Source organism: Carettochelys insculpta, chromosome 10 (assembly GCF_033958435.1).
Source record: "Carettochelys insculpta isolate YL-2023 chromosome 10, ASM3395843v1, whole genome shotgun sequence".
Lineage (NCBI taxonomy): Eukaryota > Metazoa > Chordata > Testudines > Carettochelyidae > Carettochelys > Carettochelys insculpta.
The window spans coordinates 25,656,154-25,676,798 of NC_134146.1; the positions used below are offsets into that span (position 1 = coordinate 25,656,154).

Below are 20,645 nucleotides of genomic sequence, written 5' to 3' on the forward strand. Positions count from 1 at the left end.
CACCCCGAAAATCTTTGCTGCTTTGGGAGACTTTCCTCCAGCGGCTACAAGCCTCTGAAATTCTTTTCCACACTTGGAGCCTTACTAGCCATGTGCAAGCCAGGACACAGTGCTGCCTGGCAGCATGGTCAGCCCCGAATGGCAGGCATGTCCTTTTATTGGGTCTGGGCTAGCCAGATGATGCAGTTGAGCCTGGAAAAAAAACCCGACTTGCATGGCACCTGTCGGGGAGGGAGAGCATGTAGAAATGTAAACCACTGAGAAGAAGTTTCTTAGTCTCTTATGCAATCATGACCCCCACAACAGCCTAGCTGACATTTCGTGCAACGGGTCAACAGCTGGTGCCAGGCACAGCAGAAAAAAATTACCCAGTGTAGAGACAAAACAATAGATTAAACTCCATGCTGAGGCTATTTGTAATGAGTAGATACATTCACAGCACTAATAGCAAAGAAGGATGTTTCTCAGACTCTCATACAAACATGAGCCCAGAGCCACAGGCTTCCTGGTCACAATTTGAAATTCATGGTTTTCCTTTTATCTAATTCCTGCGCACCTGGAGAGCAGTGGCCAGAGCGGAGCACTGAGGGGCATTGTGGGGTCCATACAGGAAACCTCTGCAGGCTAATAAATTCAATTTAAGGAGTGGCGCTTCCACACTGGCCTTTATTCAAACTTTTAAATGTTAACTTGACGCTATACCGGTCAGGTAACAGCGATATTGTAATCTTAACATTAGTGCTCCCAAAATCGAGCTAATGGTATTTACAGTGAAGACAGTCATGGTAATATTGAGCTAACTGCCTCAAATTCGAATTTATGTCATAGTATAGACCCAGCCACAGTTTCCTCAGATAAGCCTGTCAAATAGATTTTTGCAAAATTGAAGTTTATTGCTTTTAAATAAGATTACCCCAGTAATCTTGTGATTGTGTAAAGATGTATTTGAGAAGGGATGAGTAAAAGAAGGTGGACATCCTTGCAAATGAGTGTGAGAGCACACATGCAAATAGAAAAAATATCGTAAGCCTTGTAAAACTAAACATCTGTCTTCCCTTTGAAACAAAAAGAAAATGTAAAACAAAAAAAAAAACCCCAGATGGCTCAAAGGCATAATAAGAAAAGATTTATCTTCTCAAAAACTTTAACCTGTCTGTTAAAAATATCTGAAATAAACTTGCTAAAGTAGATGAATCTTTGCAACCCAAGTGTCCACTGAAATCACTCACCCCAAATCCACTCGATGAAATAAACAGAAACTTAAGAATGGCTCAAAGGCAGACCTGTTTATCTGAAGCTCTTCTCCATGTTCAGAGATTATTGTGAGCACAAAGTAGGCATGCATTCTGAGTATATATTTAGGTTTACACACAAAAAAAAAACACTTCAGAGTCCAGTCAAAACATCATAACCAGGATAAATTATCTGGTACTGGTTTCATATAGCGACAGGTTTCAGAATATCCTGCAGGAGCAACAGTAGTTTGGGATTCATGAATGTCTCATTATCGGAACTTTTCAAACCAATGTGGGATATTTCTGCAATTTTGGCATGAACTGTCCACGTGAAAAAATGAGCCTAGTGCTCTTACAGAAACACAGTATAAAAGGAATTGTGCCATAATCTAACATATTTATGCTTAAAACAAAGATGTAGAAAAATACAACGAATTTATTGTCTACGTTTGCGTTGTTTAACTTTGGGAGTAAGGGCTCTATGAAGTTGCACCAGTACTTCAAAGTACCTGTGGCTACACGGCTTGCCAGAGCTTCAAAGTTGCTAAATTTGAAGTTTGCGCAGCAGGAATTAGGCTGAGGTGCTGCATATGCAGCATAGCACCTCATTGCTATTCCCCGATCGGGCTCATTTACATGCCCCCTTTGAAGGAGGGGGTTAGTGTAGACAAGCCCTAGGAATAGTAAAACTGAAGAAATCCAGTGTCTCCCAGGCTACATAAATAAATTAAATCCTCTGGCATCCAGGAAGAAAAATCTGTGACCCAAGACCACCAAAGTCACTTCATCTAATGTCACAGCCACTGCAAAAGGGTTCTGGTTAGTAAATGATTTTACTCATCACCTGAGCAGAAGTACCTATTAGGCATAAAGAGGATAGGGGACTGCACAGATTCAGTGAACAAAGGAAGGACGTATTTGGTTCTTACAAAGGAGAAACTTAATTTCCTGAGCTTGCCAAGTGCCAACATCAGAAAGAGGACAGTCATGTATTGTAGCACCATATGCAGCAGGGTGCAAAGAGTGCAAATGCACACACATCCCACATCCGGTTTCTATCCTTTCTTCCCTGCTGCACTGTCCACGGGAGCCTCCAGAGCATGATAGGTGAACCCAACACACACTGGGAGCTGTAGTTCCTTGGCTAACTCTCTGCCTATACTGCTGGCTCTGGAGCAGAGAGAGGACTCCATTTCCCAGCATGCCTTTGGCTGCTAGCAACAGGAATAACTATGAACATATCTTAGACACTGCTGTGAGCTTACTGTCATGAAGAAGTTTGCTGTTACCTACTATACACACACACACACGCACACACACATATATTCTTAACTTAAAATCTCTGAAGACAGACTGGAGTATTTTAGAATATTGTTTTTCCACTTACAATACTACAGCAAGATCCCAGAAAGTAATTTCTATAATGCCTTTATTACTGTATACATTTTTAGTTTGTTTGTAATGGAGCAAGGCTTACCACCACCACACCACTTGCTGGTCACTCAGAAATTAGGTCTTCCAGCCTCTGCAGTGCCCTCTTCTGGCCAGTGTCTTGCTTGCTGTTACCTGCCTTGTTTGATCACCTCCACCTTTAATCAGCACTCACATCTCTTCCAGACCACAATGCATTTCCCTCAGGCTACTACCCTCTCTCTCTCTCTCGCTCTTTCTGGGGTCCTCCCCTCTTGGAGTGCTCTGAAAGCCAATGCCCACCTTGCCTCAGTGGCCCACTGCCAGTCATCATGTAGCCCCTTACCTCGGGGCAAACTGCAGTCTCAAATGGCCACTCATTAGCAAGGGGGCATTGACCTACTGCTGTTTCCAACCCTGCCTGCCTTTTGCAGCCCTAGTATCCTTAGGCCTTGTCTCAGGCCCTGCAGCCTAGGAGCTTTCCTGGCTGGTGTCCCCCAGCCATGCTCTGTGTTAGACAGCTTCTAGCTTTCTGACAGCTAGGTCCCTCCTGCTCTACAACTGGAACAGGAGTCTTTTCCTCCAGAAGCCCTCGTTTATACTGTACAGCCCTCAGCTGGGCCCTAACTGGCTGTTACATGCCACAGCCACAGGGTCCCCACTCTCAGCCCTCTCCAATGGTAGGGTATAACCCTTGGTAGGTCAGTGCAGGGCAGATGCCTCATCACGTTATAACAAAATAATTTTACCAATCACTCTTTCCATTCAAATTTTTCATTTACTTCTCTTATGCACACTCCTTGCATGACTATTTTGAACTCCTCTATATTTTGAAAAATTTAAGTCCACATTTACAAAAAAACACCCCCCACAGTACAGAAATTCTTGCGTACAGGCCTGTATTCACACCACTGGCCCTCAGATGCCTATGGAAGTATGCAGGGTGCAGAAGTTCATAATCAGAAGAGCCTCCTGAGGTTATTAAGAAAATCTGGTGTACAAATCCATGAAGAATGGGATTACATATGTAGATAGAATTCAGTTTAATTTTTAAAATGAAATAAATTATAATCTACCTCAGAAAACTGGCTATAAAATAGTATCATGGGATCCAACATTTATTGTGTCTGGATGTTTTGCTAAGTTTATGAACAAAAATATACTTATCCTAACTGCTGGTTGTACAATTTCAAGGCAACATCTGAAAGTCAGACTGGATTATTTCTTTGTCATGCATTATCATCACCAATAAGAAAGGTTTCATTTATGCAAGGTACTTCTAAATAAATCCATTGCTTTCAAAGTATATCCTCAATCACGCATGACAATGAAAGCAGAATGTGACCTGGATTTATTTAGAAATTCATAGAAGTGCTGAGTATTTATGACAAACAGGAATTTAAAATAGTCAACTCTTTTCCTCATTAACTTAAATACATTTGGTAGTACTAACAGGGTAGATCTCGTAGTACCATTTTACAAGAGGATATGGTTTTTGCATCACACTTTTCAGAGATGAACTACACTTTTAGAAGCATAAAATCAAGATTAGTTTTTGTGGAAGAACTTTCAATTTTTATGCTTCTTTTAATGTAAATTGTTAATTGATGGAAATATTACGAAAAAAATAAAATCGAGAAGCACCAACCCCTGAAATCTAAATTTTTTAAACATGTCATTTGAATAAAGTATGTCACATAAACTGTTTGCAGCTTTGTAAAGTGTGAGGTCTGAGCTGGGTCTGAGTTTTTTCTTTGCTAATTGAAGCCCAGACACATACGTTTCTCATTTTGCAGACAAACGGAACTGTCTGCCCACAATAACCATCTGAGATCAACAGAGGCTGAATCCTAAAGAACAAGATTATTTGTTTGCTCAGTAGAGCAGTCTGAAAATTCATAAGAAACATTTTTCATGATTAATAAACTTTAAAATGTGTTTGACCTGAAAAACAAGCACAAAAAACATTGTCCTTTTCTGAGTCAATGCTGTTTTTCCATTTTAATTTTAGATTTCTCTCAGAAGAATGAGAAGAGCGTTTTCCTCTAATGTTAATTCCTAACATGTTCTGCTAAATAAAGTCCCGTTAGGAGCCTGGTAGAATTTGTACACAACAGAAACTTCCACAAGGGGTTAGTACTAGATGCACTAAGATGTTAATGAAATATCATCAAGATGAAAAAAATCAGGTGATGACAAAAAAAAAAGGAAGGACCCATTTAAAATTTCACATTGTCAACTCTGCTTTCCTGTGTAATCTTGAATAAAAGTGATTCAAATAACTAAACACTTTAAGAACAATCTGTATTTGATCTGAATTCTTTTGGATGAGTTTACTTTTGGGCTGTCAGGCAATGATGCTAGCGAAAATCAATTTTATTTGCACATAGATTCATTTATAGATTTTAAGGAAGAGACCATTATGATTATTTAGTCTGTCCTCCTGTGTGGCCATCCAAAGAACCTCACCCCTCAATTTCTATATTGAACTTCTATTTGAGCTATAGTACTGTATATCTTTTAGGAAGATTTAAAGAGATGAAGACTTCACCATGTCCCTAGATAAGTTGGTCCAATGCTTAATTACCCTGAATGTTAAAAATATGTCATACATTTACAGTACTTTGAATCTGTCTAGCGTTAGCTTGCAAATGTGGACATAGCCATCTTCTCGCCTGGCTGCAGGTGCTGAGTTGGGGAGACAGCAGATTTATGGCTTGTCACAGTTTGTTGAATGGGTAATTAAGCATATTCAATGCCTGACACCCATCTTTAGCATGAAAACGGCAAAATTCCAACTTCCCTCTACCCTGAAACCCATTCTAAACCTCTCAAGCCATCTCAGGAGCTCAGGAGCTTTTTCACAGACTGTCCCCACAGGTATGCTGGATTAAACTGTATGGAAGCCATATGACATTAAAGCAAGTAACACAAGTTCCTTTCCAAAGTGCCCCTACCACCACACACACGCTTTACTCAGGTGGCAAAGAGGGCGCTGAAGGACCCGCCGGAAAAGGCCAAGAACACAAGCAGCGCGGCGGTTGATGCTGTTTCAAAAAAAGAGATCGCACCATGTTTGCAACACTAACGTTCCTTCTGTCGCGCCACAAACTGTCCCAGAGCCGCGTGGCGGAGGCAGGCGCCCAGCCAATGAAAGGGCAGGGGGCGGAGCGAGAAAGGCGGACCGCCAGCCAATGGGGTGTCACCGCGTCGTGGTGAGGCGCGCGAGGCGAGGGACTGCCGTTAGCTGGTCGCAGTTGGCGCGTGTTGCAGGCTGAGGTTGACGTAGACTCGCGGCTTTGAGCCCATTGACGAGGCACCATGGTGGGCAGCTGAAACCTCGGGGGAAGGAAGCTGCTGCGGTGGCTGTTATGTGGCACGAGGATTTGGGGGAGATGGGGGAGACTGGGGCAAGCCGCGGGCAGCCCCCTCTGACGCCGCCGCCGCGAGGGGAAACGCTTGGCTCTAATGTTTGCCGCCTCCCACGAACAGTGGCGGACGGGAAGCCAGGCTTGCGTGACGACCTGCCGCCTGACGGGAGGGGACCACGTGCCGAGGCCGCGGAGGGAGGGAATGGGCGCGCGTGGGGATAGGCGCCAGCTAACCCCCCCGCCCAGTTCATGTCGCTTCGGGAAAGTGCTGCCCCCTTCCCCGCATGCCCGGCGTGCGGTGTGGGAGTCTGCCGGACAGCAAGGGGGGTGGTAGTGCGTCGGGCTAGAGGCGGGTGGGAGGTGGTGGGGACGTGGTTAATCCTGGGGCCTGGTGCCATACCGAGGAACTCTCCAGGCGGAGGCCGCAGGGTCTTGAAGCTGGCAGGAGGTCTGGAGAAGAGAAGTGAGGGCGGCACTTGGACGTGGAAGTCCTGGGGAGTCAAAGGGCATGTCTCGAATGGGATGGCAAGTGGGATGAAATCAAGACGAATTTGAAGGGACAAGAAAGCAATGGTGGGGCCCAGGTGATGAAGCAGGGCCACAGGCACTGTGGAGACTGCCCCCAACTGATTTTTCTCTTAGTAATTGTTCCCTGGACAAAAGAAAAGGGTTCCCTATCTCTTATTCAAAAGGAGTTTTTGAGCAGGTAGACTGACAGATTCAGGGCTTGGAAAGGAGCTGAAGGATAATATTTCTAGACAGAGTGAGAGAGAGATTTGGTGAAAGGGACTGTATATTACTGAGCAAGTAATGGTAACTGTAAATGAAGCTTTCATAGATTCAGCTGGGCAAGCTGAAGTCAGGAGGTTTGTTTGAGGACTCTCAAGGGATCTGACGGGGAGCCACAATAAAAAGAATTGCCAGGCAGATGACCAGAAGATGTATTAGTAATTATAGTACTTTTGGTTAAAGTAAGGGTATCTTGGCTAGATTCTGAGATCCTTTATGTAATACATCATTAAATAAGAAATTGAAGGCTTTAGGGCAGTGGTTCTCAAACTTTTCAGCCTCATGCCCCCCCCCGTGTGATTTTTGAGAAACCCATGTGCCCCCCCTTCTTTACCATCATCCAACCCCCCCTTAACAAAAAATTAAATTCGTAATTTGAAAGAACCAGAAAAGCTTGATATAAAAGTGTTATTTGAAATTAAAAATAAGCACAAATAATTTTTCTTGGCCCCTTGTGCTTGCCTGGTGCAGCCCCAGCTGCCTGAGCCTTGTGCCAGCCTCCAGACTCAGCTGCCTGCCTGAGTCCTGCACTGACAGAGCTGCCTGCCTGAGCCCCACACTGCCAGGGCGAGCTGTCCACCTGACCGCCAGCAACCCAAGCGCTGGGCTGCCAGGACCAGCCAACCACCCCAGCTGCTGGCAAGCTGCTCACTCAAGCCCCATGCTGCTGGGGCTACCCACCCACCCACCAGCCCTAGCTGCCCAAACCCCACACTGCTAGGGCCAGTCACCTGAGCTCCACAAGTCCACAAGCTGGCCATCCGCCCAAGTCCTGCAAGCCAGCCGCTCAAGCCCCTCCCAAGTCCTCCCACAAAGCCAGGCACCCCCAGTCTGCCCTCTAACCCCATCCTCCTCCCCCCAACCCACACTCACTCTCATTGTCAGGAGGCAGCTAGCTCCATGTGGGTCTTTGCCGGCCGCCTGCTTTTTATAGAGGCTGCTCCAGGTCACCCACGTAAAATGGCAGAGGCTGAAAGCAAAGACCAGATCTCTCTTCAGGTAGGGGGAATGTTGGGAAGGGGCAGCTGGGTCATCTTGTGCCCCCCTGGAATTTCTTCATGCCCCCCAGTTTGGGAAACCATGCTTTAGGGATTTGTATAGCTATTTCTGCCCTGACTATATATAATATTCCATGAAAAAACATGTTAATAAAAGAATGGTGTACAGGTGGCTAATAGGAACACAAACATATGTATGCAGTGTGCTAGAGGGGAAAGACGAGATAAAATACTTGGAAAACTAATTCAATTCATGAGGGTCAAAACTGAAAGATGGAGAAAAACTTGCACAGTACTCTATTATTTAACTGTTGAACAATTAATCAAGAATCATGGTGGATTCTCCATCACTGACAATTTTAAAATACAGTTTGGATGCTTTTTCTAAAAGATATTTTGGGAAAGATCTAGTCTATAAGCATGTGCTAAACTGGAGGTCTGATTAGGTGATCAGAGTGTCTTATTCTGGCCTCAGAGTCTGAAGTAAACCTGTTCTGTTTTGTCCTCACAGCGTGAATGTATCTCTATCCATGTTGGTCAGGCTGGTGTTCAGATTGGCAATGCATGCTGGGAATTATATTGTCTTGAACATGGAATCCAGCCTGATGGTCAAATGCCCAGTGACAAAACTATTGGAGGTGGAGATGATTCATTCAATACTTTCTTCAGTGAGACAGGGGCTGGTAAACACGTGCCCAGAGCTGTATTTGTGGACCTTGAACCAACTGTGGTTGGTATGTATATGAAATTGAGATATTTTACTTGAGTACCTGCCTATAATTTGTTTTTTTTCCATTTATTTTTTCAAATGAAATTGAAAAAGTCTACCTTTTAGATAGTCTTAAAAATAGACACGGTAACCTTAAAAATACAGTAGTCCCCTGAGTTATGCTAGGGTTGTGCTCCTGCACACCCTTGAGTAACTCAAATTTCGCACTTGGGGGGAGCTGGGAACCAGGTGGTAGTGCTGGTTGATTCTTGGCTCCCTGCCACTCTGGGAGCCAGGTGTGGCTTCTCCCGCTGCTGCTGTCTGTCTTGCAGGCTTCCCCCATCCGGCTCTCTAGCTCCTGGGAACCTCACAATTTTGACTTGTGCTTAACTTGCTTAAGAGCTCCTTAGAGTTTGATACAGTAAGCATCGGTTTCCCTTTGAAATGTCACTGATAATATTTCTCTTGTCACAAAATGGAAATCACCACTTTCAAGCTCTTCTGTCATGCCCTATCCAGCATCAGTGCTGAAGTAATTAATGTTTTTAAAACAGTGGAAGCTATCATTGGGAACTATTATGAGAGGGGTGGGAAACATTTTTTGCATCAGGTCACTGACCCACAGAAAAAATCAGGTGGGGGGGAGGGGCAAGCAAAAGTGAGAAACAAAAGTTAAAAACCCCTACGAATCCTCACTCTCCTTGTGCTCCAGCCTAACAGTGGGGATGAGGAAGGACTGAGGTCCAGTGCTCCCCACAGGCCAGATTAACTCTTCTGGGGGACCAGTCCCAGTAGATTTTGTGAGTGCCCCTAAACTCTGGAGTGGGGCCAAAATGAGGGAGCGTGAACAAGCAAGATAGAGGTGGGTGCACAGGGTCTGGGAGGAAGGTAGAGTGCAGGAGTGGGCTAGGAGTGGGTGTAGGGGATCTGGTTGGCAGGCAGGGTAAAGGAGGGGGTGCAGGATCAGAGAGGGGAGAGTTGAGGATCTGGAAGGGTGGGTGGAGGAGGCAGCTAGAGGTGGGGGATCTGGATGGGAGAGGGTACACAGCTGAGGTGGGGGAGGAGCAGTAGTATACACAGCTGCTTCCTACCCCTGCCAGGCAAACCTGCTTTCCCTGGATCTGGCCCCTGGGGCTTACCCGCTCCCAGCAGGGAGCCAGCACTCCTGCTCCAGTGACTCAGAGGGACCACTGGGCTGGAGCACCAGTGCACATTTCCTGCTGCAGGGAGGTGCAAGCCCCAATATTCAAGAAGGCTGTAGGTTCCCCATACCTGTATTACAGAAATCCTAGTATGCCTTCTTCAGTTACGAAGAGTAAGTATAATGGCATGGAGGAGAGGCAGATGCACAGGTAGAGAAATCTATGGACAAAAATAATCAGGGTTGTATTCCCTGGGTGCTATAAATCTTCTAAATGTATTCTCTTAAAGAAGAAATGTATCTCCCCCTCAAATTACTTTGCTGTTCATCCGTTACAATAATGTGATACGAGAAAAACTGTTGTGCTTTTGTCATAACATTGCATTTCCATGGTTTAATACATATCTAAGAGACCCTTGTCACTTACCATAACTATTGTCTTGCATGCTCTTTAAAACTACTTACATATTACTTGAGCCACTTCAAAAATTAAAAATGACATTTCTCCTATTAAAACCTTTCAAACTGAAGTAAATTGTGAAATTTTCTCATTAGAATATGGAGTTGTGTGAAGGGCAGTACAGAGTGGGTGTATCAGATTTTTGCAAATAGGAAATTTGGGGTTAGATTTCTCATTCATGTTAACAGTTTTTTTAAATAATGTCTGTTCTGAGTTGCTGTGATGGAGTGTTGGAAGTGCATGTGAGACTCAGGCTGGATGTATGTGTGACACACAGAGCAACTCACAGCCACTAAGGATGACCCCTGGGACTGTAACCTAAGCTGGCAGGTAACACCTCTGACCTGAACAAAGAGCAGGGAGGAGCCGAGCAGGGTTTAATCGGACGCAGCAGTTAGAAGCTGGGGGGAGAGAGAGTTGGAAGGCAGCCAGCCTGGCAACGGGGGGGATGCTACACACCAGAGGGGCACCCCTCAGGCTCCTCTTCCCAGGATGGGTTGGAATGACTGTCTCTGCCTGCTGTACTGACACCTCTGTGCTGAGCTGTGCCTCTGTGGACTAATAAACTTCCTGTTCTACCTGGTGAGTAGGAGTCACTCCTGCCAACAGATGCCCTGCCCTGAACCCCATCACAGCTGCTGACACAGCGTCGTCTCTAACAGCAATATGAAGGCATATAGGTCTGGAATGGCTTGCAGGCTATGGTCATTGTGGTGGTCATTGTAGCAGGTATTATGTTGTCAGCTGAGCAAAAGGACTGAAGTTGTCAAGTCTTTACACAAGAGAGATGTGTGTGGTATTTATTTACCAAAAAAACCAAAAAAAAAACAGGATTCCCCTTTATGCCTTTTTGCCTCCCCCATGCATCTACAAAATGTGGAAGTGCTGAGATAGCATACCAAATGGTTATTGATAGAGAACAGAACAGACCAAATTTACATCTGAATATTTTGTATTTTTGTAGATGAAGTACGTACAGGCACTTACAGACAGCTATTCCATCCTGAACAACTCATTACTGGGAAAGAGGATGCAGCTAATAATTATGCCAGAGGCCATTATACTATTGGAAAAGAGATTGTTGATCTAGTGCTAGATCGCATTCGCAAGCTGGTAGGTGTTAATAGTAAGATCGGTATTTTAATATCTGCATCAAATCCCTTTCCATGCCTAATGGTGAAACTGAAGGTTGTATGAATTCATACATAAAACTGAAGGTTCTGGCATGTTCAAAAGAGAATTACAGTTTCTTTTTAGGAAGATGGGACATGGATTCCTAAATCATTCAGGTGCTTTTGAATATTTTACTTTTTCCACTGATATAGGTGCCCAATTTAATGTGAGCCAGTCGCTGAATACAAATTCCCAGAGCCTGGAGTCTGTTGTCTGGAGTAATCTTCTCAGCACGTTTTAAAAAATTTTAAGTACCATAAACCAGCATTACAATTTCACTGCATTAGCCTGCACTCCCTCTTTTAACTGAACTGTTTTCCTGTGCATGTCTTGCAGAACAGTTTCAATGTTAAAATTTTACAACAACTTAAGAAATACTTCATTTAAAATGTAGTTATTTAAAATAGTTCTCTAACTGTAACTTACTAAAACTATATTGCAAGACCTGATATGAAGGCATGGTTCATTTCAAAATGAAAGCGATTGCACGATTGTTAATACTGTAATGCTAAAACCAAAATTTAGCCAGGTGTGAATTTTTATGGACACCTACAGACACCGTGGCAGTCTACAAATCTGCTAATTCTACCAATAAGGAGACATGCAATTGTAATACTGCTTGTATTTAGCTTAACTGGAGTCTTGCTGTTGACTATACTGGAACTATATTTGAGCCCTAAAAATGCAGGTTTGTTCTGAAAAGTGATTTCATATTTACATAATGGGGTTTGATTTCTTTCCTCAGTATGCATGCACATCAAATTTGCTTAATTTGCATGTAAGTAAAATACTTTTTCTAATTACCAATCCTTCAGCTTCTACCTGGAGAGTTAAACTGGGTGGTTATTTGTATACAAGGAAACTATTGGAAAAAAAAATCTATACTGGCTTCCTTTTGCCTCTGTTATAAGTGTAAAATCCATTTGTTTTCAGTAAAGCTGTACAAACATAAGTAAGGGCAGAATTTGGTCTTGCATTGGGGTTGGCTTATTTGTGTGAATACATATAAAATAGACTGGAATAGAATCCATTTATGATCACAGGTGTGAGCCAGGACAACTAAAAGTTCAAATCAACATTCATCTTGTTTTTAGCCTAAAAATGAAGGAAAAACTTCTGAAATTATCTGCAAAAAGTACCCTTCTTCCCACTGCATGCACAAAAGTTTCAACATTAAATAAATTAAAAGAGGAAATAATATAATTAAAAAGTACAATCATCACATAGTCATGGGAAGAAAATATTTTTATCGATAATCCAGAAACACCAACATTACCAACCTTGATCCATTTTAGAAAGTCTCTTCTATAATAGGTCTCATCTATTAGGTATGTAGATCTATAATTGTCAAAGTACCTAAAAAAACTGAACTGAGTTCAAAAATATTTCATGACAGCAGCTTTCAATTTCAGGTAACAGTAGAATCCAAAAATGATTGGCAGACAATAAAAACACTCACAGACTTAAACACAGTTACTGTACAGTATTCTATAACTACCAGATTGCATGAAATCAAGGAATAAGATTTAGTGTCCTTTGTTCTCCTCGAATTCAAACATTTACATTAGGAGATCTGATGTTTGAGAAAAGCAGTTATTTTCAATTAATATGGAAAAAATTAATTAACTCGACAAATAGTCTATGCACATAAAAATTATACATTTTTTAGTTCTCCACTTTAGGAAAGCATAATAGTCCAGAAAAAACTAGCCTAATATTCACTCAGCAATAATTTCAAGCTTATATTATTATTCTCATTCCCCTGAATAATATCCATACTCCAGGGCCATTTTCCTTCTCATATTCAATATCATGCATGCTTGTATCAAGATTCCTTTCTTCATATCCTGTCACAGTATCAATCACTGCCTCCTGTCCACTCAATCCACTTTTGATTTATCATCCGCCATCTTTCTGGACTCCATAACTCGACCCAAACCATTTTAACAAGACATTAACAAATAGCACCCAGTATCACATCAACCTGTTCCACTTAGTAAACTAAGAAACAGTAACTGTGACATCTCTGCATAAGTATTCCATTCTATTCCCCAGACTGATGTATATTAATGAGGAGATGGTATTTGAAATGCTTCTTCCACATCAGCATCTAATATGATCAAATTAGGAAATGGGATGATTTATTAAATTTTGTCGATCTGAAATATTTCTGTCACTATATGTGTGGTTTCAGAAAGTGAGCTGTTGCTTTCAATTTCTCTACTGAGGATGTGCCTCCCTTTCACAGCCGTATTATCATCTTTAAAAAGATTGCAAGAAGGCGAAATGTTATTAAGCAAATGCTCAGTAAAACAAACTAAATCAGTTTTACATTTCCTAATTTAATGTAAATCTTGGTTGTTTTACTGAAATTCAGTTTGTGATCTTATTAATTCATATTTGCATTATACTATCTCGCTGTAGGACAATTTTAAATTTATATCATTCCTTGGCAGCCTTACTTCTTGACTCTTAAGATGCATCTGACGTAAAATAAGTAATTGTAATACACACATATTTTCTTATATTCTGATAAAAGGAACAAAATACATTTAGGTCACAAAATATAATACCTACTCAAAACATTAAACATTACAAGGATTGGATTTAATGTTATAATTTTTAAAAAAATACTTAATACTTTGAGTGTTTTATATGTTCTACTTTAATTTACATTGCTCCTAATCTGAATCAAGTAATTTAACCTCACTGACCTTTCTTTCCCACTTCTTTGTTTTCTTTCTCCTATAGGCTGATCTGTGCACAGGGCTGCAGGGATTCCTCATATTCCATAGTTTTGGAGGAGGCACTGGCTCAGGATTTGCATCTCTACTCATGGAAAGGCTTTCTGTTGATTATGGCAAAAAGTCCAAACTAGAGTTTGCAATTTACCCAGCACCCCAGGTTTCTACTGCAGTAGTAGAACCCTACAATTCCATTCTAACTACACACACAACATTGGAGCATTCTGACTGTGCTTTCATGGTAGATAATGAAGCCATTTATGACATATGTCGTCGTAATCTTGACATTGAGCGTCCTACTTACACCAACCTAAATCGACTCATTGGGCAAATTGTCTCATCCATCACAGCTTCACTACGTTTTGATGGAGCCCTCAATGTAGATTTGACCGAGTTTCAAACTAATCTTGTCCCATATCCACGAATCCATTTTCCACTGGCAACGTATGCACCTGTCATTTCTGCTGAAAAAGCATACCATGAGCAGTTGTCTGTGGCTGAAATAACCAATGCTTGTTTTGAGCCAGCCAACCAGATGGTAAAATGTGACCCTCGCCATGGCAAGTATATGGCCTGCTGTATGTTATACAGAGGTGATGTTGTCCCCAAAGATGTTAATGCAGCCATTGCCACTATCAAGACTAAAAGAACCATTCAGTTTGTGGATTGGTGTCCAACTGGATTCAAGGTATTTAGAAATTTGTCACACTGCTTATTTTTGGAATTGTCAGTAAAACATTTGGAGGTAGTTTTTATACTATGTCTAGTGTCTACATCATTATACTAGTCATATGTCAGGTCAGATTTTAAGTATGCATGAGAAAGGCCTGCAAAAATAGGTAGCTGCGTCTATAATTTAAATCTGTGATCAAAGCACTTTTACACCTTATTTGTAAAAGTCATAACCTACTAATACTGCACTTATCTAAATGAAATTAGCTAGGAATGTGGCAATCTTTGATGCACTCAAATGCATTTTCAACACATGCAAATTGTATAACTAAGTTGATTGGTGGGATAAAAATTCTGAGATCCAAGTTTTGAAAGGAATATACAATAGGAGAATGGTGCAAAATATGTAAGCATTCAGAATTTTGATAGTTTTCCATAGGGATTTAATAACTTTTTTCTTCAAGATATTAAATATAAATTAACCATATGCCCAGAATCTGCTAAACAAGTAATGTCATCCACCCTCACATCTTATGTGCTCTAAATGCTGCAGAAACATTGTCTATTGCCATAAACCACAAACAGATGTTATTAGTGAATTACTGATACACAATTCAGGATGACTTATGGCTCACTTACTCATCCTGATAGCGCACAAATTACTTAAGTACACTGGCCTGGCTATTGCTGTTAGGTCAAGATTTCATGACATCCCTCCCTCCTGGCCTCCAAAAATTAGGCTTCTGGATCTATATTTTGGTTCCTAAATAGGTATTCTTATTTTTTCAGAGTGCTGGTACCCTAGAATTCTCATTAAATTAACTGCTTGTTACCTGATTTTCAAAATTCCTGAGTAATGTATTCAAGTGCCTGATTGTGGACCTAGGTTAACAAAAGTTAAGCTATTCTTAAAAATCATGCCCTGAGAATTTAGCTACTTATTTACTCAAACATTTCAACTTATCAAAGAGATTTAAAAAAAAAATTGTGTTTAGGGGAAGCAAATATGAAATTTTAACATGATACCTTACCTATTTCAGCAGTAGTTCCTCAAGCCATGTCTTGGTTTTTCAGCTTGCTAATGGTTCACACGCAGTACATGGCAGATGAATATTTATCTGTCAAGCCAAATCAAGTGTACGTGCATGGCAGGACACGAAAGACCAAATTTAAAAAAAAAACTGCTTTTTTTTCAGGGTTCAGTAGTTTTTCACTCCTTCTAAATTCATTTACTTATTCAACATTAAATAAGGGTCAAATGGTGTGATCTTTATTCAGCATGAGCAAGTGAGGCAAAATCAGTTATTAGGCTTAAATACATGTGTTGGTTCTTAGAAGCTGAGAAGTTATTTGTGATGATGTTGCAAGCTCAAAATTAAGTTGAGTATTACTGTGTTAAGTATTTTTTCATAAATCTGTTAAAATCATGATAATGCACAAGGATTTCAAGTTTCATTTTTTAGAAGTCTAGCCTTTATGGTTTGAGACAAACACAGAAAAAACAGGAGGCAGATAAAGACACAACAGTTACTATTTTTAATCACAATATTTTTAAGCCAGTCTCAAAATTTTCAGGAACTTGACTTAACAATTTTTGAGCACATGGAGTTGGCAGTGTTGCACCAGTCTTGTCAGCATGTTTCAGTTTGCTGAATAAACTATGAGCAAAATGAACACTTTGAAATACTAACTTACATTTATTGTTTTGTTTCCTTTCTTTAAAGGTGGGCATTAACTACCAACCTCCAACTGTAGTGCCAGGAGGTGATTTGGCCAAAGTGCAGCGTGCTGTATGTATGTTGAGTAATACAACAGCAATTGCAGAAGCTTGGGCTCGTCTTGACCATAAATTTGATTTAATGTATGCTAAGCGGGCCTTTGTACACTGGTATGTTGGAGAAGGGATGGAGGAAGGAGAATTTTCTGAAGCCCGTGAAGATTTGGCTGCGCTTGAGAAAGACTATGAAGAAGTGGGTGTAGATTCTGTGGAAGCAGAAGCTGAAGAAGGGGAGGAATATTAAACAATAGAAGAAAGTCAGAAAATGTTTATTTCAATTATTTTTCTTAATTTAGTTCACTTGTTTGGTTTTCAAATAAAAGTTTAAATGTTAGAACAGTATTTTTTGTTTAGTGGTTAATTAGAAAAAATTATAAAGCACAAGAATATTGCTAGGCTAAACTGTTTAGTAACACAGTAAACTCTTTCATATCCATCAGCCCCAGGAGCAAGAGGTTGCTGGATATTCAAATATTCTGGATAAGAGAGATATACCTAGCAATGCATAACACTAAAGAAAAACAAGATTAGATAATAAGAAACAAACAAAAATGTATGCGGTGTACTTTATTTACCAACAACGGTAGTATTGTACACTGCAAATTTATACTGTATTGGCTGTATTTACTTTATTATTCTGTACTTAAGTAAATTTTAGTTACGTTTTCCATGTGGTTAAAATGCCACTTGTTTGAGAGTTCTGGATAATAAAATGCAAGATATGAAAGAGTTTACTTTAAAAAGTGTACTTCAGAAGTGCTTGCCAGGAAGCATGCTATGGGTGGAGGCTGGGAGGGTCACTTGCCATTTACCTTGCATCCTGCCCCTGGGGGCATGAGGCTTGGTGTCCTGTACTGTTCCCTGACACTGCCCCCTGCAGTGGGGAAGCACCTCAGGAAAGCACTTCACTGTACTGCCATTACCCCAGTGTGGGAGTGTGGGATTAGGAAGAGGAGGAGCAGTGCACAGAGCTGCTTCTTCCTCCTGCCAAAGTCCAAACCATGGTAGTTCCCAGATTAGGGGCACCCAGATTAGGGAGATTCAAATGTAGCACATGTAAGGCTGATTGACCTGAGTTGTCAGCAGGAGAGAATGAACCTGTGACTTTAGGGGCTAAATAAAGCATGTGTTCTTCTGTATAGGCTAAAGCCAGCTGGCTCTTGGACAAGCCTGTATGTCAGAGGCTTCACTGTCCCTCATCCCATAGCTTCCCATCCAGATCTTGTGACTCACCCCAAGCCACTCTTATGCCCTCCCTGATTCTGAACCCTTGTTTCCAACTCCTTTAAAAAAGAAAAGTTAAAGCAGGCAAGGATAAAAATTAGGGCTTCCAAATAATTAAAAATACTCTTTGACAAAACATGCTCTAGCACACACAAGTTTATGCCTACATAAATTTGTTCAGTTAACTGGCATGCCAGCCAAGGCTGCAAAGGCCAACTGGGCTGGTTTCTGTGGGGCTAGTTTCCTGGCCAGTTGTCATGGTTTCTGTGTAGTTGGCTGGGGCTGGCTGCCAGGAGGCTGGTTACCTGTCCAGGGCTGACTGCCACAGGGCTTGCCACTGCTGGGCCAACTGACAGGGTGCTTCCCTGCCAGGGGAGTAGAGTGGAGCCAGCTGCCCAGCTGGTGTCACAGAGCAGGCCCACTGCCAGGATCAGCTTGAATGACTGGCACATTTTATTATCTGGCATCTCCTGGGACAACAAAGCTTATTCATAGATAATAGATCCATCAATGGCCATTGGCCAGGATGGGCCTGGATGGTGCCCTTAGCCTCTGTCAGAAGCTGGGAATGGGTAACAGGATAGATCATTTGTTCTGTTAATTCCCTCTGGGGCATCTGGCATTGGCCACCGTCAGAAGACAGAATACTGGGCTAGATGTTCTTATGACTTGCCACAAGATGTCAGAAGATGATATTAGAACTGAATGGGTCTTATATTTCTTTTTTTAAATAGAGGAATTAGATAATACAGGGTGTCTGTCAATTAATTGCTAAATTATCTGCCAGACAACTAGAGTTTAAGTTCCTAAGTAGCACCTGGAAAATCATGGGTAAAGGTGCCAACCTCAACCAAAATCTGAAGTGGTGATCCTGGGTGGAAATACATCATTACACAAACTCAAGGTCATCGCATAAAACTGAAGATTCCTTTTAGAAGGGACTTCTTTCACTTCCAATACATGTCCCATTAAGAAACTAAAGAAAAGTTTTGAAGTGTCATGTGAGAGCAAGTTCAATTCATATTGATTTTCTAAAAAATGCGAAGATAAATAATCATGACTCAGCTGAAGATCCTAGTGACTATCTTGGTTTTAACTGATTTCTGTATGCCTGAGGTTGACAAAAGAACCTCAATTTGAAAAGCTGGGGAGAGGAGAAGGGGGAATTTACTAAGGTGTTACTAAGAACTAGCTTACTTATAAAGCCATCCAAAGGTAAGTTAATTTTAGAGATGATTATTTGCTGAGTACACAATGGAGGGAATATGCCTAACAAAAGAATGACCAGACAGAAGAAACCTGCTGTTCCTTTGGTTTTAAGTTCTAAAATTCTGAACTATGTTCCTTATTGTCCAGACTTCTGAGTGGCTGAAGAAAAGTTGGACTTCTGGAAGGTTTAATTCTTCATAGGACATAGGTGCAGAATACTTTACTTCATTTTATTTACAAAATTTTGCCTTTAGGTGAATATAAAAGAAACAGCAACCTTAATTTTCTGAACTCCAGGTAAAGATTTTTTTTTGTCTCAATACATTCAGCACCTTGTCTTTGTTCTAAAAACATTTTCTACTCTCGTGAATCTGTCCCAACCCTGTCTCAGGTGTATCAGAAGTCCTTTTCTATTTGGCCTACCACTCAGAATTCCATCTCTACAAGGCTAAATCTAGATTAGAGCAATTTGTCAGCACAAGTTTTTGTCAGAATACATCGTCTGACAAAACTGTCAGTTCACGGCCAGACCACTAAAGTGGATCGAAAGGGCGATTTGCTTGGTTAACAGACAGTAGCTGGACTTTCTGGCTGCTCTATCAGCAAAACGAACAACTGGAAGCACACCAGAGTTGCCCAGCATCCCAGAAGCTGTTTCTGTTGACAGAAAAGCCCCCAGAACACCCAGACCGCTTGTTGTCAACAGATCTCTGTCAACAGAGGTATTCTTCCTAGTGGCAAGCAGGGTACAGCTGTCGACAAAAGTGTTTCATTCTGCTGACAACACCCATGGGAACCTGGATGCTCTGGGTTTTAACAAAACATCCATATTTTGACAAAACCCTCTAGAATAGACACAGCTCAAGGATATGGTTACAAAGCACGTTGGCAACACAACTTGTTCATGGGTGCTTTAAAAAAAAAAAAAACATAAAAAAGTTTTGTTGGGGCAAGTCAAAATGTGAATATGGCTTCTTTGGCAAGAGCATTCTCCTGCCCCCAAAAAGAAATCCAACAGTATTTTCATGCCAACTTTTAGCCACAGTGCTGTGTTGACACAGCCTTATTGCTATAAGCTACACAGGTTGGCTACATCTACACTAGCCCCAAACTTCGAAATGGCCACGCAAATGGCCATTTCGAAGTTTACTAATGAAGCGCTGAAATGCATATTCAGTGCTTCATTAGCATGCGGGCGGCCACGGCACTTCGAAATTGACGCGCCTCATCACTGCGCGGCTCGTCCCGACGGGGCTTCTTTTCGAAAGGACCCCGCCTACTTCGAAGTCCCCTTATTCCCATCAGCTCCTTTCGAAAAGGAGCCCTGTTGGGACGAGCCGCACGGCGGCAAGGTGCGTCAATTTCGAAGTGCCGCAGCCACCCTCATGCTAATGAAGCGCTGAATATGCATTTCAGCGCTTCATTAGTAAACTTCGAAATGGCCATTTGCATGGCCACTTCGAAGTTTGGGGCTAGCGTAGACATGGCCGTTGTGTCTACACTAGGAACTAACTTCGAAGTTAGGCACTATGTTGAAGTACCCATCAGAGGGTCTACTTGCATTTTCCCTTCCTTAGAAGGTAACTTCAAAGTAGGCAGCCCAACTTTGACATCCTTACTCCATTCCTGGGAATGGAGTAGTGCCCTACTTCAGAGTTTGACTTCAAAGTAGGGTGTGTGTAGACACTCTACTTCGAAGTTGCTTACTTGGAAGTAAGCAACTTTGAAGTTAT

The 20,645-nt window shown here is 41.7% G+C and overlaps 1 protein-coding gene across 1 annotated transcript; it reads left to right on the forward strand.

Moving 5' to 3' along the window:
• The first annotated feature begins 6,826 nt into the window (after positions 1 to 6,826).
• On the forward strand, positions 6,827 to 16,902 carry LOC142018235 (tubulin alpha-3 chain). The gene is made up of 5 exons (XM_075003832.1): positions 6,827 to 6,835; positions 8,315 to 8,537; positions 11,078 to 11,226; positions 14,038 to 14,718; positions 16,427 to 16,902. The coding sequence occupies exons 1-5, from the start codon at positions 6,827 to 6,829 to the stop codon at positions 16,721 to 16,723; spliced, it is 1,359 nt and encodes a 452-aa protein (XP_074859933.1). The 3' UTR covers positions 16,724 to 16,902.
• The last annotated feature ends 3,743 nt before the right edge of the window (positions 16,903 to 20,645 follow it).

What these genes read in the sequence shown, in the direction of transcription:
- LOC142018235 (XM_075003832.1), top strand. An exon ending in CCTTGAACCAACTGTGGTTG is followed by an intron (nt 8,538 to 11,077) that starts GTATGTATATGA and finishes GTATTTTTGTAG; the next exon opens with ATGAAGTACGTACAGGCACT. An exon ending in TAGATCGCATTCGCAAGCTG is followed by an intron (nt 11,227 to 14,037) that starts GTAGGTGTTAAT and finishes TTTCTCCTATAG; the next exon opens with GCTGATCTGTGCACAGGGCT.